General features: G+C 35.9%; 1 protein-coding gene across 14 annotated transcripts in view; it reads left to right on the forward strand.

The window, feature by feature from the left end:
* Positions 1-23,399, forward strand: part of CBLB (Cbl proto-oncogene B) — a 409,409-nt gene that overhangs the window by 374,243 nt on the left and 11,767 nt on the right. For 11 of the 14 annotated variants that reach the window (XM_072812047.1, XM_072812046.1, XM_072812048.1 and 8 more), the window contains 2 exons: positions 2,452-2,592; positions 10,347-10,466. In XM_072812047.1, the coding sequence (XP_072668148.1) occupies positions 2,452-2,592; positions 10,347-10,466 (261 nt within the window). Of the gene's footprint in view, positions 1-2,451; positions 2,593-4,263; positions 4,401-10,346; positions 10,467-17,382; positions 22,097-23,399 lie in introns of those variants that run through there. The other 3 variants (XM_072812053.1, XR_012024387.1, XM_072812052.1) reach the window with 3 other exon arrangements.

A 23,399-nucleotide genomic window follows, 5' to 3' on the forward strand; every position in this document is an offset into this window, starting at 1 on the left:
TAGGTAGCGGTGGCTCTCAAGTTCCTGTAAACACTATTCCGTTTATATGATTGAAGCAATGGGTACAGGGCTGGCCATCAATCTGCATTGTAAGCTGTCTCTTCATGTACTGAATGCAGTCCAAAAAAACCTGTGGGAGCATCCTTCCTTCCCCTGAGCCCTTGTGTTCTAGTAGATTTGAAGTGTTCATCTGAGATTTTCTTTAAGTACAATTCTTAATGAATGTGTACTTACTTTTTCTTTCAGCATAACATGACCCAGTTCCACTTACTTAGCTAATTACATTATGGAAAATTACATATCTTATTGTAGAGAGCCGAGAAATAGACTCTGTCTTATAATCATTGCAATTGCATATCCAAAGAATCTCTGTCTCTTTGGTTCAAATTTTAATATAAAATACACTAGTATGTATGTGTGCAAAAAGGTACACGTGTGTATGTATATTAAAGCTGGTTGCTGCTGGTACCTGTGTTAATTAATTCTAGGAAGCTTCTCACCCTATTTTTAGAGGAAGACAATTGGAATCTCCACACGTCTTCAGGCTTCACGATAACAAGTCACCATAACATAAAATCATGTATGATCAAGGTCTATCTATAAACTTCCCTGAATTAATTGTTAGGCATCCAGAAATATGAAATGACCCTTTTGATTCTTTCCCAGACACCGTCAACCAATGATGTTTCTAGTTATAGAATTGCTTCTGCTCTTCCTGTAGTTCACTGCTTCATTCTCACCAACATCAATTACAAGCCTCTGCCAACACTTTTACTTAGTTTTTTTTCTCCCTCCCATTTCTTCCTGTGTGCTGGTTTTTGACCTGTTACCCCATCTTCATGACCTAGATCACCACTGTCCAGTAGAACTTTTATGTGGTGATATAACGAATCTGTATATTCACCTGTGCAACTGTGGGTGGAACTGAATTTCAGTTTTTAAGTAAACAGCTATCTATGGCTGGTGCCGGCCGTGTGAGACGACGCAGGTCAGTGTTGCAGCCTGTGTCTGTAACTCAATCTTCCTCTCGCTCTTCATGCACATCTATGCTTGATTTATACTGTTTATTTTATACCATTCCCTCTGTCGAGAAGACACCATCCTTGCACTTAATAAATAAATGTATATCCCAGGCCTACCTTGCTGAATATCGCTTTCTGCGTTGCCCGTCCCTCTTACAATGCGGAGCTCTCTCCGTGAGACCAGGGGCACTTTCACCTGTGAATCATACCTCTTTGTGAGTTTCCCTTAGATTTTCTGGTGGAATCTAAGCTCCTTGCGTTAGGACCTTGTGATTTTGATCTTCACATTACCTGTGTGCCTAGCATGGTATACCTGACATTTAGGGGCTGAAAAAAGGACTTGGATGAGTAAGATCATGAAAGTAGCAGATAGCTGAAGGTTGGAATAATAGCAAAGCTCTTTCTCCTCCCCTGACCCCTGTTGCCCACACCTTCAAATATTTTAAGTTAGAAAAAGACTTCGATCATTAGAGAAAATACTTTGAATATGTTTCATAAGGCAAGTTGGGTTAATGGTAAAGCCATTTTTCCTTAAAATATACCTTTGGCTTAAGTCAATAAATTTAAATACATGAATTTTTATTACTGGAATCTGTAGGTGTTTGCTTATATCCTGTTTCATTCACTAGGTATTTGAGATTACTTACCAAAATACATATATTGCAATATTGTAATTTTATTGTTTTAAAGAATTGAAGTATGGGAAAATATGAGTAGAATAGTAAGATGTGGCAAGGGAAAAATAAGTAGACATAAAAGCATGCTGCAATATTCTGTAGTTACTAAAGCTGGGAAATATGCAAATATAAGTAGTTTGGGGACCAGAGAAGATCGTTCTATATTTAACTGTTCCTCTTTAGAGATATCTGATAAGTAGAAAAATGTATTTCTCTTCTAGAGGTACGTTTTCTGTATTTTGACAATGAAATATATGCAACATTAGTTTTAAGTGAATTAAAATCCAGAAGAATAAACTTTAAAAGATAATCTATTCTGTGACATTAAATTTTTTGTACATAGTGTGATTTTCTAATAAGAGGCTGTGAACTCTTATTGTTACATTAAAAAAATTCTGTTTTGATGGTATGAGTTAGAATAATTTTTAGTTCAAACATCATGTCCTTAATATTACAAAGGTTACAAGTAGATAATAAGCTCTTTCATAACCTGCAGAGCTGCCTTTTACCAGAAAGGCCTGGAAGATAGAAAAACATTGCACGTGAACATGTATGTTTGTGTGCCTGTGTTTCTCTTCCGACACTCCCCCAAGATAAGTAGCTTTCATTCTCAAAGTTGGTAAATTGTGAGATAAACCCTGCAGGTGAAGTTCTTTATGAGCAGCAAGAGAAAATCAATCATTACTTTGGCCTGATGCTGTGTTTTCATTAATGAAGTTCTGCTGTTGACACTGACCTTTCTTTAAATGCAGGTGAAGATGCTTTTGATGCCCTCCCCCCATCCCTCCCGCCTCCCCCACCTCCCGCAAGGCACAGCCTCATCGAACACTCTAAACCTCCCGGCTCCAATAGCCGACCATCCTCAGGACAGGACCTTTTCCTTCTTCCTTCAGGTAAGAGGGAAAAGCCAAAAGAAACTTTTCACTTAAAACAAAAAACATTTTCTAAGATTGTACTGTCAAATAAGCATTAGTAGTGTATGGTTCCTAGCTCCTTAGCAGAAAAATCAGGGTAGAGGAAACCAGCAGTTGGGCAGGTTTGCTTGTCAATTGGTTAATTTAATGCAAAGGATTATAAAAATGTCAGAAGCAACAGGAATCATAGGTGCTGCCGAGCTCGTCCAATCCAGGTAACATCCGTTATGCCACAGAAGGCATCCCTGAGAACCAAAAGGGCTCCACGATGGGGCACTAGTGATGAGGACAGAATTGAGACTCTCCAGATTCTGAGCTCAATATTTCTTCCTAGTAAGTTTTAATTTTACTAGCTATGGCTGAGGGTCATAATTGCATTCAAAAGACAATGTTTTGGTAAATTGCATCATTACAACATTAATAGATTTTTCTGAAATATCTGATTTTATTGTTACCATTGTTAATTTTTAATATCAGTGTATCAAACTATTGTTTTTCAAGGAAAAATCAACACATAGCTTTTTTTTTTTTTTAACCTTTCGAGTGAGGAATAGAAATAAAAATAAAGAGACTTATAACAAACCATCCACTCCATTAGCACTCTCAGGAAGAAATAATCAGTTACATTAAATCTGCTGATATCATCCAGTATGTCATGTTGATGAGACTATGATCCATATTCAAATTTTTGTCTCAATTTCGTTTGGATAAACATAGAAATTTTTTTTAACAATTCCATTTTATATTAGATAAATCTAGAAGTTTTTAATGAGGGCTCAATTTGATTTGGGGCCGACTCTAGCTCAGTGAAAACTTGGGAATCTTAGTCATTACCATTCACCTTTACTACTCATTTTCCTAGATTTTTCTTTTCCACTCATTTTGGTAACTAGAAAGTTTGAGGCGATTCATGGATGAGACACACAAATTATACTCCTGTAACTTGAAGTAGGTAGCTTTGGCTTCTAAAAGAGGCTCATTTTTAAAAAAATAATTTTGAGTTAGTTTTTCATCAGTAAGTATTGCTTGAATTGTCCTTTGTGTCACCTGCTCTGTGAGATGCCCCCTCCCCTCCTGGAGTCCATGAATTCACTGGAAACTATGAATCAAAAAGCAAGGGTCGTACCCCTTCTAATCCAGGCAGAAAGCATGGATAGCTATTAGGCTCCTATTAATTCCTATATCATAAATACTGATAACATTTGCTATCTTTTTCACTTATTCAAATCTTTGTTTTATACATGAACTTTAACATACAAGAGTCACTCTAAAACACAGCTAACCTTTCCCAAGGCTAACTTCTGGATAATCTCTGGTCAGATTCCTACAAGGTACCTATCACTGTTTGTATATGTGGTTTAAGCCCCATGAAATAAAAGTCACTGTAGTGCCTTTTAAAATTAAGTCAAGCTTTTCAGGAGTTGGAAGAGAACATTTTTACACAAATACACACTTTCACTTGTTTTTAATCAAAAGAGCTAATTATAAAATGTTTTAGTTACCATAATTTTATTTTTCATTGTGCTTTATGTAAAAAAAAAAAACTTCATAAAAATGCTGTGGATATTACTAAAAAAAATTACAAAATGAAAATGCCCCTTTTATTAGGTAAAACAAAAGTCATATAAACTGTTTTTATTTCATATATAGGTCTACTTGTTTTCATTTTGCTTGACTGCCAGGCAGCTCAGCAACGACCATCCGTAACCTACTGTGAGGCTAGCATGGGGCCAGGGCAGTGTCATTTGGACCTGTTGACTGTCTCTGGACTTCCCTTGTACATGGAGGTATTCTGATTCTACTCCCAATAATGTTGATGTCACTTGATAATAAATACTCCTGAGGAAAAAAATGATAACTTATTTTCTTTCCTCTTCCAGCCTTTCATATCATTAACATGACAGGATTCTAGTCTGTTGCTAGATCCTTTATGGGATCCATTGAGATAGCAATTTTTAATCAACTCTATATATTTTTATTAAAGCATAATTAACATACAATGTTATATTAGTTTCATGTGTAGAACATATTAATTCAGTAATTCTATGCACTACTTAGTGTTCTCACAGTAAGTGTAGTTATTTCTGTCATCATAGAGTGTTCTTATGCTATTATTGACTATTCCCGATGCTGTACATTTTTTTTTTTTTTAGATTTTATTTATCTATTTGACAGAGCACAAGCAGGGGGAACAGCAGGGAGAGGGAGAAGCAGGTTTCCCACTGAGCAAGGAGCCTGATGCAGGGCTTGATCCTAGGACCCCAAGATCATCACCCAAGCTTAAAGCAGATGCTTAACCCACTGAGCCACAGGTGCCCCACCCATGGTGTACTTTTAATCTCCAGGATTTATTTTATACCTGGAAGTTTGTATCCTCTTGATTTCCTGAGACCACATATATCAGCTTGCCTCCTTTTCAAAAGAAATATTTTTTTAAATTTTTTTAAATTTTTTTTTTTATTTATGATAGTCATACAGAGAGAGAGGCAGAGACACAGGCAGGCTCCATGCACCGAGAGCCCAACGTGGGATTCCATCCCAGGTCTCTAGGATCGCGCCCTGGGCCAAAGGCAGGCGCCAAACCGCTGCGCCACCCAGGGATCCCCCAAAAGAAATATTTTAATTTTTCTTACATAATAATAAATAGAGCATGGTTTCTTTCGACTCATAAACAAGCATTTGAGTATCATTTTGCAAATTAATACATTATATATCTAAAATAAAAGATTTGTGACCTTTCTTCACTCTTATGTCCATAAACTTCATTAAAGAATACCCTTTAAATGATAAATGAAAGTTTGACTCCTAGTTATAGAATCATAAAAGGGAAATAGAGGTGATTGCTGTATTAAAGCAGAGTGTATGAATGTTGTACTGCTGTTGCTTTCACTGTTGTTCATGCTGTAAAATTTTAATCTAGTAAAATGATAAATCTTTGCTGGGCATGATTGAGATTTGGTTTCCTTAATGAAATCATTATCCCTAATTAAAGACAAAGGATAGATGTCTTAAAAAAAAAAAAAAAAGTTGGATTTCTTTCTGGTGTTGTGCTAAATACCTGATCAAATGTCAAACGCCCCTCTTTATTCCCAGCATTCAGTGCCCTGCATACTTGAGTCAAGTTCACCTTTGCAGCCTTATAAGCCCACTGACTTCTGTGTAGCAACAATTTTCAAACTGTAAGGTCCTGTGCTTCTGCAAAGGAACCTTAGGACTCCTGCAGAATGTGGGGAGAGGCAAAGCAGGGGCACGGCTCTGATGCTTCTTTTATCTGTTTTTGGTGTTCAGCCTTCATGCAAGATTTCTTTTGGCAAATAGTAATGCCCACTGCTGTGCATGAGCATCTATTCTGGATGGGCTAGTCCTCTCTTAACAAAACCTGAAGAATCTTCAAAAAAAGCTTTCTACTTTGCTAGCAGATATGTGCTTTTGTTCAGATTACAAAAAGGCACTTCTTTTGTGCTGGTGGGTTGAAAGAGGCAGCCCCTCCTTCTACCTTGTGCCAGGGCCAGTGCTCCAGGAACAAAGCCAAGGCTGCATTTCAGTCTGCTCATTCCCATAACTACATGTCTTTGTGCAGTGCACAAAATACACAACATGCCTGGCAGCCCTTGGTGAACCTTTCTTTCACTGTTTTTCTAACCTGGAATCTCTTTTGAAGTCCTTATCCAATCCTAAAGTCACCATTCAACTCTAAAAGCCAAATAATTTGACTTGATTACAGTTAAATGAAAGTTTTCCAGTTGGATCCAGAAATGCAATTTCATAAGTAAAATAGAATACTTGGGTCATTTAGCAAGAGTTATGGAAGAGGATTTAGGCAGTTCCGTTAACTCTGACCTTTATGAAACACAGTCATGATGTGACTACCAAGGGAGCTCCTGCCATCTGAGGGTGGCACTCCCAGAGTTCAGACCAGAGAAGGAGTGAGGTGAGGTCCAGTGCTCAGCTGGCCCGGAGACCACTGGGGGGAGATGTTGAAGAAGAGGGGCTAGAGCTGGAGCAGTGGTTGGTTCTCAAACCGTAGTCCTCCAGCCAGCACCATCAGTGTCACCCGGGGGTCCTACTTAAAATTAAAATTCATAGGCTCCAGGAGGACTTACCAAATCAGAAATTCTGGGAGTAGGGCCCAGCAGTCTGTTTCTACCGGCCTTCTGGGGGATTGTGAGGCATACTCAAGGGTTAGAAATACTGAGCTGGGGTAGTCCTGGCGAAAGGCAGCCAGGGCGGTAAAGGGAGTTTACACCTGACCGCAGAAACCACAGCACATGACAGGAACTGCAATGTTTAACAAGAGAGACGACTTTGAATACACATATTAGAGTTGTCTCTAGTTACAGTATTTGTGAAAGAAGGACTAGATTTCCTCCACGTTTCCTCAGAAGAACAGACCAGTGAATATGATTAAGATTGAAAATTTCATCACAATTTTCTAAAGTAAGAATTCTTAAGCATTTTATAAAAGAATTATTTTTTCAGGGGGGTGGTGAGTTCTCTAGCACTGAAGGCTTTAAGTAGTGGCCAGATCACTACCTAGTTAGGGAGTTTATGAATGTGAGTTAAAGAGTGAGGGCTGCGGAGAGGGAGGAATTTCATTTCACCTAAATAGCTCTTCAGACCTTTCTAACAATGAGATCCTGCATTGATACTCTTTTAAAATTTGGAGGATAACTGATAAAGCAACCAGATGGTTTTTGGACAGCCCCACAGGAAAATACACCACTATTTTAACTGTCCAATTTTATTTGCCTTTTTTTCTACACTTGAGTAAATATTTGGGAAGTGTTTCAGATAATGAAAAAAAAGGAATTAAAAACATTCCCCAGTGCCACCCCCTAGAGATAACCATTTAATAGGTTTCCTTCTTACGCAGCATAATTTCAATCAATGCATATTTCCTCATTTCTTTTATAGTGAGCAAACTTTTCCTCCCAGTCTTCCCTTAGATTTCTATAATCTCTGAACTAAGTATTAAAATTTTAATTTAGCATTACCATACTGTAAATCACAGACAATAGTACTTTGCTTTTTAGAATAGATTAATGCCATCGTGTTTATTCACTCATTTCTCAAACATTTATTACTAGATAAATGGTACATTGGCTATTGTATTTTCAGTTTGTATGTTTTAATTCTAACTGTGGATATAAAATTTTACTTTAATTAGTTTTTGAAGAATTTATTTCTAAAAATTCGATTGCTTTTCAAAATTATCGGGAGACAGTTGATTATTGTGCTGTCTGTAGTAACTGGGTTGATCTTTTCCTATTGAAACCTGAATACTTTCAACCTTGCTATAGAAGCCCAGTGTACCCTATCACTGGACTAGTAGCAAATTTAGCATAAAGAAAGACATGGGGCAGCCCAGGTGGCTCAGCGGTTTAGCGCCGCCTTCAGCCCAGGGCGTGATCCTGGGGACCTGGGATCAAGTCCCACGTCGGGCTCCCTGCATGGAGCCTGCTTCTCCCTTTGCCTGTGTCTCTGCCTCTCTCTCTCTCTTATTAATAAATAAATAAAATCTTAAAAAAAAAAAAAGGAAGAAACGGATGGTAGTGATTTATAACTGACCTAAGTATTTTTTGCTATTTATGGTAATATTTTTAGTATACCTAGTGACTTTTTAAGTGAAATAGTTTAAAGGAACAATACCCTACACAACTATATATTTTGTAGTCTCTTTATGACCCTATAGTATATCCAGAAGCTAATGTTTAGTCTAAAGTGCACAGTTAGTAAGGACATAAGTATGTTTGACAAACCTTTAAATTACCCCTAAAGAGATTTTTTAATAAGTGTATGTATTGTAAAAGGCATGCCTTCCTCTGATCTAATGTTATATCAGCAATGTTTAAAATGCACAATAATGGAAAGTAAATTTTATTGAATATTTAAACCTAAATCTTCAGGAAATTTCTAAACTGATGCAGAAATCAGCATACCTAGTTCCAAATACTTACTCTTCCAAATCAAAGGATAAACATTTGTTGCATGAATTTATCTTCTCAATGCTTCCTAAAATGTTTCAGCAAAATTAATGAGGCTGAACCATTGACTTTTTAAATATCAAAAGTGCAAAATCTAACATTAGTTTTAATCTTGAATTTTATAGAAAGCAAGTTAAATAGCCTTACTTAGGTCAAAAGAGTCTCCAGCAAAGCTCGGAATAATCATTATACTCAAAAAGGGGAAAATAACAATCAAGATTTCAACTCTTGCCTTACATTACCTAGTTAAAAATCAGTGTAAATACGTGCTAATTTTCTTCGTAATCAGATTCTTACATATTCTACATGACAAATTTAAAGGGACATTAAAACAATAAAATATAAATTGGACCCTTAATAGTTATGATTTTAATCTTATGTTAGTAATTCAGATTTCACTAATTTTGAATTTATGAAAAATATGAATCAATCTGGATTTATTTTTGGTAGTTAAAAGCACAGATTTATGACGTTCAGGCCATTTGCCTAGCAGTGTGCTTGGTACTGTGTGGTAGGTGATATAATTTAAACACAATGAGAACACAAGACCCCTTCCCTTGAAAGAACTTACACTACCTCTGGAGATAAGTGGCAGACATAACAGAAGGTAATAGGAGAGAAGAAAACAGAGGAGCTAGAGATAGAAGTGGTGGCTAAGTAAATTATCAGTGAACCAGACATTGCAGAGATAGTGTTTATCTACTCAGAAATGAAACCAGTTCTATGGATTTAAACCTATATGCTACTAATTTTAAACCAGTTATATTTTTGGTCCTAACAATTTAATATAGTACACTGACAACATTTATTTTTCTGCCTTCAGTTCCAATTAATAAACATCATTAGAAGTAGCAAAAGTAAATTTAATTTGTGTATAATTCATAATTTGTACTATTTCAGATGCCACTGCTCTGACTGCGAAGGTGGTTAAAAATACCACTTTTTACTGTACATAAAAAGCTTAAAGGTACTAATACCACAATTTTTAACAATTGAATCTACTGTTCAGTGACCCAGTTAAAAATGACTTTTAGCTTAGGATGCCCAATGTAGTAATTTAAGGAGCACTTTATATATACAGGAGATTTCACACACATGAATTTATTTAATCTTCACAAATCCCAAATGTCAGGTACATTTTATAGGTTATGCCTAATGCTTAGAGATTAACAAACTTGATAATGGCGCTTATAGGCAAAATTCAAACCCTCTTTTTTTTTCTTTCACTTTGCAACAGTTTCTTTTTTTTTAATTTTTAAAAATATTTATGAGAGAGAGCACGCATAAGCAGGGGGAAGGGCAGAGGGAGAAGGAGACCTCCCACTGAGCAGGGAGCCTGACACGGGGCTCAATCCCAGGACCCTGGGATCATGACCTGAGCTGAAGGCAGATGCTTAACCAACTGAGTCACCCAGGTGCTCCTACTTTGCAACAGTTTCTATTCATTACACCGGACAGAATGGGGCAGAAAATAAAAATTTGCAGCAGCTTTTATCACCAAGAATTTTATAATTATGATCTGGAAAATATATAATTAGTATTTTGTATTGTCTAGGAATAAATGGGAAGAGCATATTTGAGCAAGTAATGAATAAATTAGAAAATAGGATTAAAAGAAGGTTAATATCAGTCATGAAATTATTGTTCTAATTTTCAAAACCTTTGATCTTTATAGAGCACTTCTAGAATGTTTTTCTTCAGCAATTTGGTAGAGATCATATTAATTTGAAAATTATCTTTACTTTTAAGACCCCTTCTTTGATCCAGTAAGTGGTCAAGTCCCTCTGCCTCCTGCTAGGAGATTACCAGGTGAAAATGTCAAATCCAACAGAACATCACAGGACTATGATCAGCTTCCTTCAGCTTCAGGTGAGTTGGCCAATAATAGTTATAATGCCTTCCTAACGTTCATATCATGCTTTTTGCTTTTCAGAGCATCTTTTTATTCATTATATAATTTAATGAGCAACTGCCAGCCTAAAAAGTATTTTTATCGCTTTAAAATTTGCTTATAAAGCTTGTATTATGAAAGGAATGCCTACAAAACTGCCTCATTAAAAAGAAAAAAAAATGATACCTTCATATTATCTTTTGTTCACTTAGTAAAGCACATAGTCTGACTCAGAACCTATTCATTCTCTAACTTTTGTTTTGCCCTACCAGATAGGAGCAATGGGAAAAATCTCTTTGTACATCAAAATGCTGCATTCTCTTATTTTTCAACTAAAGGAAAAAATCTCTTTAGAATTAATATTGGCACCAAACTATTAATTTTCAAAGGGATGTGCTGCAGTGCTCCACTGGCAGCTATTAAGCAGAATGGGAGAAGGATGTGCCATTTTAGTAAATACCAGTCATACTCCTAGCCGTTAATAATGAAATGCTGATGAAATTGCTTCTTCAGGAGGCCTTCCTCTACCACTATATCTAAAATAGTCCCATATACCTTATGTAGTCATTTTCTATACCCTCCTTGTGCTTTATTTTTCTTCAAAAAATGTCTCTATCTGAAATGCCATTCATTTGTTTGCTTGGTTTGTTATTTGTCTGTCTGTCTTTGCTAGAATATTAATGCTTTGAAGATAAGGGTCTTGTTTGCTCCACTGCTATGTCCCCATACACTCACAAGAGGGCCTAGCACACGATTCTTGGATAAATGGTTGGCTGAATAGGGGAGTAGGTGGGTAAAAGGAAGAGTAGCCGATGTATATGCTGTGCTGAACACACATTTTTCTTTGTTGAAGTGCAGTTGACCCAATGTTACGTTAGTTTCAGGGGTACAATGTAGGGACTTGATAAATCCATACTTTATGGTCTGTTCACTGCAAGTGAACCTACCCTCTGTCACCATTCAGTGCCATTACAATACCACTGACTATATTCCCTGTGCTGTACCTATTATCCTTGTGACTTACTCATTCCATAACTGGAAGCCTGTATCTCCCACTCACCTCTACCGATTTTGCCCATCCCCCACACTCTACCCCTCTTGTAACCATTGGTTTGTTCTCTGTGGGTCTGTTTCTGCTTTTAGTTTATTTGTTTTGTTTTTTAGATTCCTCATATAACTGATGTCAGATGTATTTGTCTTTTTCTGACTTACTTCACTTAGCATAATACTGTTTAGGTCCATCCATGTTATCACAAATGGCAAGATCTCTTTGTTTTTTTATGGCTGAGAAATATTCTGTGTGTATATACACACAGACATACAAACATATACATACACACACATCAGCTATCAGTGGACACTTGGGTTACTTCCATATCTGAACTATTATAAATAATGTTGCTGCAGAAAACGTGCATATGTCTTTTCAAATTAATGATTTTAACTTCTTTGGGTAAATATCAGTATGGTATTTCTGGATCATATGGTATTTCTATTTTTAATTTTTTGAGGAACCTCCAGACTGTTTTCCCCAGGGGCTGTACCTATTTACAATCCCGGCAGTGCTTGAGTGTTCCTTTTTGCACATCTTCTTCGCCAACACTTTTTTCTTCTCTCTTTGATCCCAGCCAATCTGACTGGTGTGAGATGATCTCATTGTGGTTTTAATTGGCATTTCCCTTGATAGTTAGTGATGTTGAGCATTTTTTCATGTGTCTCTTGGCCACCTGTATGTCTTTGAAAAAATGCATTCAGATCCTCTGCCCATTTTTTGGTTATTTGCAGGGAGGGGTGTTGAGTTGTAGAAGTTCTTTATATATTTGGAATATTAACCTCTAATCAAATATATCATTTGCACATAGCCTGTCCCATTCAGTATGTTACCTTCTGGGTTTTTTTTTTTTTTTTATGGTTTCCTTCACTGTGAAAAAGTGTTTTGTGTGTAGTCCCAATCACTTACTTGAGGAGACCCATGTAGAAAAATGTTGCTAAGGCTGATGTCAGAGAAATTACTGCCTGTGTTTTCTTCTAGGAATTTTATGGTTTCAGGTCTCACATTTAGATGTTTAATCCATTTTGAGTTTCTTTTTGTGTATAGTGTAAGATAATGGTCTAGTTTCATTCTTTTGCATGAAGCTGTCCAGTTTTCCCAATACCATTTGTTAAAGAGACTGGTTTTTTCACATTGTATATGCTTGCCTTTGTTGTAGATTAGTTGACCGTATAATCATGGGTTTATTTCTGGGCTCTCAATTCTGTTCCATTGCCCTATGTGTCTATTTTTGTGCCAAGTACTGTAGTGTTTTGATTACTATAACTTAGTAAAGATAAACTATTAACCTGGGATTGTGATACCTCCAGTTCTGTTTTTCTTTTTCATGATTGCCTTGGCAATTGTGGTCTTTTGTAGTTCTATACACATTTTAGTACTGTTTGTTCTAGTTCTGTGGAGAAATGCTTTGTGTATTTTGATAGAGATTGCATTGAATCTGTGGATTGCTTTTGGTAGTATGACATTTTAATTCTACCAATCCATGCGCATGAAATTACTTTTCCATTTGCTTGTGTCATCTTCAGTTTCTTTTGCCAATGTCTTATAGTTTTCAAAGTACAGGTCTTTCACCTCGTTGGTTAAATTTATTCCTAGATATTTTGTTCTTTTTGGTGCAGTTGTATAAGATTTTCTTAATTTCTCTCTCTGCTACTTCATTATTAGTGTATAGAAATGCAACCAATTTTTATGTACTAATTTTATATTCTGCAGTTTTACTGAATTCATTTATTCTGGCAGTTTTTTGGTAGAATCTTCAGGGTTTTCTACATATGGTATCATGTCATCTGCAAACCGTGACAGTTTTACTACTTTACCAATTTGGACTTTTTTTCTCTCTGATTGCTGTGGCTAAGACTTCCTGTCTTGTGTCCAATAAAAGTGGCAAGAACGGACATCCTTGTCTTCCTCTGGATCTTAGGGAAAATGCTCAGTATTTCACCATTATGTATGATGTTAGCTGTGTATTTTTCATATATGCCCTTTATTATGTTGAGATAATGTTCCCTCTAACCCCATTTTGTCGAGAGTTTTTCTCTTGAGCAGATGTTGAATCTTGTTCAATGCTTTCTCTGTATCTATTAAGATTTTTATCCTGTTCTGTTGATGTATATTATGTTGATTGATTTGCAAATATTGAAGCATCCCTGCTTCTCTAGGATAATATGTGATCAAGGATACTGACCAGTAATTTTCTTGTGGTGGCTTTGTCTTGATGGTTTTACCCTAAGGGTAAATGCTAGTCTTGCAGAATGTATTTGGAAGCTTCTGGAGTTTTTTGGAATAGTTAGAGGAGAATACTTATGAACTCTTCTTTAAATATTTGGTAGAATTCATCTGTGAATTCATCTGGTCTTGGACTTTTGTTGGGAGGTTCTTGATTCTCAGTTCAATATCATTACTATTAATTATCTGTTCAGATTTTCTGTTTCATCCTGATTTAGTTTCAGAAGATCTAGGAATTTCAGAAGTTTCTAGGAATTTAACCATTCCTTCTAGTCTGTCCACTTTGTCAGCATATAATATTTTTGTAGTAGTTTCTTATAATCCTTTGTATTCTGTGATTTCAATTGCTATTTTGTTTCTGATTTTGTGTTTTTATTCCTTGATAATAAAGGTTTATCAATTTTGTCTGTTTTGTTTTTGTTTTTTTCCAAAGAACCAGCTTTTGGTTTCATTGATCTTTTACAATGTGTTTTTGGTCTCTATTTTGTTTATTTCTGCTCTGGTCCTTATTATTTTCTACTTTAACTTGAGTTCTCTTTGTTCTTCTTTTTCTAGTTCTTTTAGGTATAAGTGTAGATTGTTTGAGATTTCTGTTGTCTTGAGGTAGGTCTGTATCACTATAAATTTCCCTTTAATGCTTTCTCTATAGCCCAAATATTTTAGGCCTTTGTTTTCATTTTCATGTTTCCATGTGTTGTTTCCTCTTTGATTTGTTGGCTGATTGGTTGTTAGTAGCATGTTGTTTAGCCTCCATACGTTTGTCCTTTTTCCAGTTTTTCCTGTTTTTCCTGTGATTGATTTCTAATTTCATAACGTGTAGTTGGAGAAGATGTAGGATATTTCATTCTTATTAAATTTGAGATTTGTTTTGTGGCCTAACGTGATCTATTCTGGAGAATGTTCCATGTGTATTTGAAAAGATGTATATTTTTTTGCATGAAATATTCTGTATATATCTGAAGTTCATCTGGTCTGAAGTGTTGCTCAAAGACGACATTTCCTAATTGATTTTTCTGCTTGCATAATCCATTGATTTAAGTGGAGTGTCAGTATCCCCTACTATTACTATAGTATCCTCAGTAGTGCTCCCTTTATGTCTGCTACTTATATGCTTTATGTATTTAGGTGCTTTGGTATTGCTAGCATAGATACTTAAAACCCATTAAACCTCTTGTTGAACTGATCCCTTTATCATTGTGTAATGTCCTTCTTTGTCTCATATGACAGACGTTGTTTTAAAGTCTATTTTGTCTAATAAAATTTCTACCCTAGCTTTTTTTTTTTTTTTTCCCATCTCCATTCCATGGAATTTTTTTTTTTTCCCCATCCTTTCACTTTCAGGCTATATATGTCTTTAGATCTGAAGCAAGTCTCATGTAGATACCATGCAGATGGATCTTGTTTTTTATCCATTTGGCTGCCCTCTGTCTTTTGATTAGAATATTTAGACCATTGTTTTTTGGTTGTTTTATAGTTTTTATGCTCTTCTTTCCTTGCTCTCTTTACTTGTGATTGATGACTTTCTGTAGTATTATGCTTAGCTTTCTATTTTTTTTGTATCTGTTATAGGTTTTGAGTTTATAGTTACCATGAGGTTCATATATAACATCCTAACTATATAGCAGTCTATAATAGTAATGATGATCACTTAAGTTTGAACCTATGCTAAAAGAGCTTTCTTACTCCCCCCTCCACATTTTATGTATGTTTTCATATTTTACTTCTTTTTATTCACAATTTAACTATAAGCTTTTCTCTTAAAGGAGTTCCTTTGAGATTTCTTGTAACATTGGTTTAGTGCTGATGAACAACTCTTTTTTTGTCTGGGAAACTCTATCCTTTAATTTTTAATGACAGTCTTTTGGAGTAGAGTATTCTTGGTTGTAAGGTTTTTCCTTTCAGTTCTTTGGCTATATCATGTCACTCCCACTGGCCTGCACAATTTCTGCTGAGAGATCAACCTGTGGGGTTTCCCTGGTATATAACTTTTTGCTTCTCTTTTGCTGCTTTTAAAATTCTCTTTATCTTTAACCTTTGACATTTTAATTATTGTGTCATAGTGTAGATTTCCATGGATTCAACTTGTTCAGACTTCTCTGTGCTTCCTGAATCTAGAGGTCTGTTTCCTTCCCCAGGTTAGGGATGTTTTCACCTATTTCCTAAAATACATTTTTCTGTCTCTCTTCTCCTTGTGGAACCCCTATAATGCAAATGTTTGCTTGATGTTGTCCAAGAGATCCTTTGACCTGTCCTTATTTTTTAAATTATTTTTTCTTTTTGCTGTTTATCTTGGATGCTTTCCATTATCCTGTCTTCCAGATCTATATCTTTGCATCTGCTAAACTACTGTGAATCTCCTCTACTGTATTTTTCATTTCAATAATACAATGTTATTGTATTATTCAGCTGAGGTTGGTTCTTTTTATATTTATCTCTTCATTGAAGTACTGAGTTCTTCCATTCTTCTCTGCAGCCCAGTGGTCATTTTTATGATCATTACTTTAAACTCTTAAGCAGTATGCCTGATAATCTACATTTCATTTAGTTCTTTTTCTGAGGTTTTGTCTCGTTCTGTCATTTGGAGCATGTTCCTCTGTCTTGTCATTTTGATTTTTATGTCTTTGAATTAGGTAGAACAGCAACTTTAATCTTGAAGGAACAGTCTTGTATATGGTCCTCCCTTGTATAGACTCTGTACTTGTAAGATTGGCTGGCTGGTCCTCCCTTGTATAGACTCTGTACTTGTAAGATTGGCTGGCTGGAGGTCCCTAAGTTGAAATATTCATGGGCTGGAGTGGTCGCAGGGCTCTCCAAGCAGAGCCTGCCCTGGCAGGACAGCTGAGGCTGAAGTGACGGCAATCCAGGGTGTCACGGGGTGCTCAATGCAGAGGTACCCTGGAGGGGTGACCAGAGCTGAGGCTAACACAGGCTTTGGGGGCATGGGACACTCCATGCAGCAGGTGCCCTGGCAGGGCAGGTGGAACCTAGATGGGCATGGGCTAGGGATTCCTACCATGCTCCATACTGGGGAGGGGGGAAGGGTGTCCCAGCAAAGCAGTTGGAGCCAATGCAGGCATGAGCCAGGAGATCCCAGAGCACTCTGCATCCCAGGGCACCCTAGCAAACCATGTGAAGCTGAGGTGGTATGGGAAGTTTTCTAGGGTTCTCTGTATCTGCCACCTCAGCGTTAACACCTGGAGCTGCAGCAAGTGCTGACCAGGGTGCACACTCTGGGGATGCCTAGGTGGGACAGCTAGAGCTGGTGTGGACTAGGGGCCCAGGGCTCAGTGGGGTGGTCATCCACTTAAGGTGCTGGACCCTGCTCCCATCCATTCTATCAAGGTGGAGGGGGAATGGAAATTGTGTATTCACCAGCCTCTCCAACCTGGAGAGAGTTTTAGTAGTGTCCCCATTGTGTGGCAGGGTTCTAGGGCTAGTCCTTTTATAGTTAGTTGCTCTTTTAAACCCCAGCTTTGTTTCCATGCCCTAGTGCAGACAAATTTGCTCCTGGTCCCCCAGAGCCATCCCTCTACACTGCAGTTGGCGACATCGGGTGGGAGTTCCCTTCATTCCATCTCTCCTGCTGTTCTGTCTGTGGTCTATCTTTTGTTGTACAGAAGCTGGTCAATCAGCCCTCAGTTCTGCAGGAGGAATTGCTTTGTAAATAGGTGCAGAGTTGGCGTGTCCATGGCGGAGGTGAGTTTAGGGTCTTCCTACAGTGCCATTTTAGACCAGAATTAACAATATTTTTGCCTCATAATTGTAAACATCAGAAGTTTTTCCTTTGTAGATTCTTATCTCCTTTCAAGAAGATTTGTTGATAGTGACAGCCATATATTCTGTAACCTCTGAATCAAGATAATTAATGAGTTGCTTTGAGAATTATCAACATAGTAGTTCTTATGTACTTGATGACACGAGTGGGAGAAGTAGAAGTCCCTCTATGATTTTACGTGTTCTAATGTTTGAAGATATCTCAGAAAAGTATAGAAAATTTTATTAACCTGTTCAAATTTTGGTCCATGCTGTCTTCGTATTTACTTGTAATCCTTCCAAGATTTCAGATATATCCCTAGGTAGCCCTTGAAACATAGTTTTGATTTCCAGATATGAAAAAAATGTGAAACTCAGGAAGAAGTGACATTATCTGGCAGCTTCTATATAAGAGAAGGAAGCAGATCCCTTAAGGAAATAACCTTAAACTATAACTTCAAGAAAAGTACCATGACTGATTTAAAATAATATATTCACTGCCACCAATTCTGGATTAAAAGAAACATGTATTCAAGTCTTTTGAAGAGTTGTGGCCAAAAGGCTGTATTTACACAGCTGCTTTACAGTTTTGCTCCATAATATGTGGGTGTTGTAGAGCCTAAAGGAGCATCATTCACATATGATTTCAAATGTTAGGAATTCTGATTAGCATTACATTAGAAATTTCAAGGAAGAACTTTTGAGTCACAACCCTTGGTGAAATATCCCCAAATAAGCATTTACCAAGGAGCATGAACTAGCTTTTACCTGAGTGATAAAATCATCTTGATTATTACTCTGAGGGCCTCAGCTAGCTGTAACATCAAATATTTCAACCTACTCCCTGAACTCTCTTTACAAACACAGTCAACCACAGAAAATAAGATACTTTTTTTCCATCAAGATTATTTGCTGACATGCAGCTCACAGGCTGTTCACTGGTTTATTTCACACCAGCAGAGGGACTGGGCTTGTCCTTTGGATTAGGTTTGTCCATTAAAAACTGGAGACTGGGTGCCATGTGCCTTTGGGATTCTAAAATCCCTTATTTTGTAGTGATGGGTTTTTATTAATGTCTTATAAAGATGACCTTTAAGGATTCTAGTATAATTGCTGTATCTTACAAATTCAGTTTCTCTTATCTTTATGATGTTCTAAATAAATGATAGTGCTTTATATATGTTTTCTGTGAAAAAGGATTTTTTTTTAATTTAAAAGTATTTTTTTCATTGATTTAAAAATGTTTCCTGTCTAAAAAGAATGCATGCATGTATGTCTACATGGACCAACAGCGGTTCCAAATATTTTATTCCTCCCCTCCAAAATATAATATTCTTAGATGTGACAATTGATATTTAATGATATGAATGTTAATAATAAGTGGATTTTTTTAAATGGATTTTACCAGACTTGTTAAATTCACATATACTTGTATGTGAGGCAGATAATTTTTTTTGCTAAATTTCTTTACATGCGAATCTTAGTTATATGGGGCTCATGTCTATACTATCTATGTGTGAGCTTTTATAGATTTTCCAGTTTGCTTTTCTCTTGTTTTAGGTTATAATGTGCTACATTTTGAGTACCATTCTTTAAAAGTCTAGGGAATCCAATTTATAGAATAAAATTTATTAGAATAAAAAAGTCATAATGATGTGCTTGTGCTCATTTGGATGAAGTGCAGCATTAGCTCTTGGGAAACCTTTTCCTATTCTTGGTATTTAGAAGACAGTTCAAGGTAACACTAAAAGAACTAGAATATCAGCACATGACTTATGTTAAATGTGTTTGTAACTGGTAAAACATTTTAAAGGAGGTCTCATCATAAAAGGAATTCCAATACTACTTTTATTTTTACTAGCTTAAAGGAAAAGTAATGGAATATTGAATGAATTTTATATTAAGACCAAATATTCTAAAGTTCTCTCCCTTAAGATCTCAGTTGAAAATCATGGCTTCACTTCACTCAAGGGTTGGAATTGTGTATTGTCATCACTGATAAGATGTTTGAAGATAAATTATTTTGTGTGTTTCAACAAAGGAAAATGCAGTGTTAAAAAGTTTTACTACAATATAACTACCTGAAATATCTTCCCTTACATACAGCTCTAGTTTTCAAACCACAGTATCTGGAATCTTTTTTTCTTACAAATTTAATAGTAATATAGTTTTCCTATAACCATTTTCTGGATATATTACAAAACTGTATAACTTTAGCCTTAATTATCATATTATCTATCACTGTGTATCTGAAATTTTTTTATTTGTAATTTAGTGAAAACTATATTAATACATGTCCTTATAAAATTATTGTATCTATACTGATAGCAATTGAAGTTTGTGGTATATTGATCCAACTTCCAGTGGGATAACAGAGTCATAATTACGTATTTAAAATTTATTTTAATGCCTTGATCAGTTAAATTTATATTTTTAATTCTCAGATATTGTTATAGTTGAGAAAATCAGTCTGAGTCTTGATGTCTATCTCAAATATTACCCATGAATTAGAAGTAACTTATATGTCTATCTTAAATATCATCCATGGAATAAATTATCCATGAAGTAAGCAGTAAGTAGTTCTACTTACTCAGTAGTCAGTACTTCATGGATACCATGAAGTAGTAAGCTACTCTAATTTAGAGATGATGTCTCAGATTGTACATAATAATCATTTCTAAATTTGTTAGGCAGTTACTGTGAGCCAAATGTTAAAGCTAGTATTTTAAATATAGACATATAGGTATATGTGTAACTATATAATTATATATAAATGTACATTTATATGGAGAGAGTTTAATATACATATCATTTATTGGATATATTGAAGAGTTTATATAAATAGACATAATTGTATTCCTCACAACCAATCTGAAATAGTATTAATGTCAATTTATAGAAGAAAATAAATTACCCAGGGTTTCACAACTAGTAAGTACCTGTGTAATAGGATGTGAATTCTGTGTATTATCAGTAAGCTATTTGTGTATATTTGTTATCCTGCCTGCAGCTAAGCCAAATTAAGTTTTAAAAAATCACACATGTATATAACAGTGATTGCTAAACTGAGTTTGGAGATGCCCAGTGATAAAATCTGATAGTAGCAAAGGAATAGTAATGACGACAGAGGGATGGAACAGAGTATTAGGAATTATACTAGAGATTTTGAAACCTGAATCCTGGTCCTTTTTCACATGATCTTAGGAAGCCACCCACCATATGCTTTCTATACTTTATATATCAGGTTATTTCTCCATGTTGGATCTTTGAGCAGTTAGACCTGTAAAGCTAACAGAGGGGATCTGAAGCTATTTGGTTTTTTTTCTAATGAAAGTAATATATGGACGTTGGAGAACAAAATACAAAAACAAGAAAAAGAAGCCACTTCTAACCCATCATCAATCAGGAACATTATTGCCATTTGGAGTACTTCCTTCTAATGTTTATCTGTGTGCATGTTCACAAAGTCAAGATCACACTCAGTATGTCAATTCCCTCTCAATTCCATTTAACAGTTTCATAAGTATCTTACCACATCATTAAATTTTTTTATAAAGTGGCATTTTAAATTATTGTATGATAGTCCATCATTTATATGTGCTGTCAAAGACTAACATTTTAGAAGTCTAACAGAAATCCCAACTTTATTTGCAAGAAAAATGAGTTAAATGCCTTTGCTTTTGTCTAGAAATATAGAAACTTGGTGTTTGTTTTATTAAATAAGATTAATATAACAAATAGTGTATTCATCGATGTGATGACATTTACTTATTAGGCAAATCTTTCAAAATTTAGACAGTGAAGGAAGTAATAAGGATCTCTTGTGGTGAGATAGCTGTTAGCCCCTGAAGTGGAGGTGCCATCAACCCTGAGAAATGTGAACTACAGCAACGTAGCTTGCCTTTTTAAATCATAATCTGCCCAAGGACTCTTTTAGACCTTTCTTTTTTCCTAATCACTCCTGCAACAATGACAGTTTAATACCACAGATATACTTTATATTTCTGTGTACCCTTTTAGCATCTAAGATCTTTTCTTGTCCCTTAAGGACCAATTTTCACCCTCCTGGGGATACTGCCCTCATTTAGAATGCATGACCTGGAGTAATCATTTAAGGTATTCTAACCATGTATTCAGGATAATTCCCATGCCATCCAGGATTTTTCTTGATGCCGCTTTGCTCATTTATATGCTCAGAAAATGAAAATTGAATCAAGATTTAACCCTAAACCAGTACTTCTCAAATCTTTTAGCCCACCAAGGGGTTAACTCTGAATCAATTTCCCGATTGTCCATTTCTGGTTAAAGCCTCAGTGTTGTTCAAAGTCTGTTTTATCTTAAAAATTCATACAAATTTTACATTTTCCTCCTTGATAAATATGTATTCATTTCAAAATCTTAAAAAAAAATGGGGCAGCCCAGGTGGCTCAGTGGTTTAACACCACCTTCAGCCCAGAGCCTGATCCTGGAGACCCGGGATCGAGTCTCACATCAGGCTCCCTGGATGGAGCCTGCTTCTTCCTCTGCCTGTGTCTCTATGTCTCTCATAAGCAAATAAATAAAATTCTTTAAAAATAACTTTCTCACATCCTTAAGTAAAATTGGTGCTCCAGAAAGATGTACTGTTTATATCCTAAGACTCCATATATTCTTGCACTTACTTTGATATGGTTGCCATTTCTCATAGTTAGAAAATACGATGAGCATGGGCAGCAGCACTAGAATAAACACATGTCATCCTTAAGAAGATATCGAAAGGACATTTATTCTGGTACAGAAATTCCCATTGAGTTGATAAGATTCATAGTTATTACAATGTATACCCCCAAATTATAACAACTTTTGGAAAACTATAAGATAATTTCATCTTCTGTCTCATTGTTCCTTTCTATTACCTATCCATTATAAAGGCAATAAGGACCTGATATCTCTTTTAGACATTGTGAAAAAAGAACAAGTGGGAAAGTGAAGGCTGTCTGTAAACTTTGGGGAAGGATATATAGAAAGAGGGATTGCTTTTAAGCAGTTTGCTCTAATGATGAGCATGAAAATGGTCTGTTCTCCCCCCCCCCCTTTTTTTTTTCTTAAGAGAATCTCAGGCAAGCTCCATGCCCAGCATACAGTCCAAAACAGGGCGCAATCTCACAACCCTGACATGACCTGAGCTGAAATCAAGAGTTGGCTGCTTAACCAACTGAGCCACCCAGGAGCCCCTCCCTGCCCCTCCCCACCGCTTCTTTTTTAATAGTTTCCACTCTTGGTTCAGGTTGTAACAGATCTTCCTTACTAGGATGTTGCTTAAGCTTTCTATGGAATTAAGCACTCACAACAAGTTTTCATGTTTTGTTCCTCTTCCACACTTCTCTGACATTACTATTAATTTATAGTAATTACTGTCACAGTATTTAAATATAGCAGTTATCATAGATGTGAATTCATTGTCCTTTCCTTTTAATGTTCAGTATATGTGCTGAAAAGACCATTACATTAATTAATTTGCATTCTGCCTCACCAAGAAGGTATAAATAATACCTCTAAAAATGAAATAGGAAAATAGATTTAGAGAGTGAAAATTGTACAAATGGCTTAGCTTAAGGTCCAAATCTTAGTTGCCAAAGTGAAATGCACCTGACCAATCCCATCTCCATGTGATGTTCCTCATCTGTATCTAGAAAAGTCTCTTGTAGCTGTAAGTTACCTAGTGCAGAGCTACTCTATCCAGTTAAATCAACTGAACAAAAAATTAAGATATGCCGGACTAAAAAAAAAATTCACCAATAGAAATTTATAACAGGTGGCCAGAGTTACAACAGATTCCATTTTACTTCTCTTTGTAGGCTCAGATACATTGATAGTGTTCAAATGCCAAACATCTGGAGGA

This window comes from Canis lupus, chromosome 35 (genome assembly GCF_048164855.1).
Source record: "Canis lupus baileyi chromosome 35, mCanLup2.hap1, whole genome shotgun sequence".
Taxonomy (NCBI): Eukaryota; Metazoa; Chordata; class Mammalia; order Carnivora; family Canidae; genus Canis; species Canis lupus.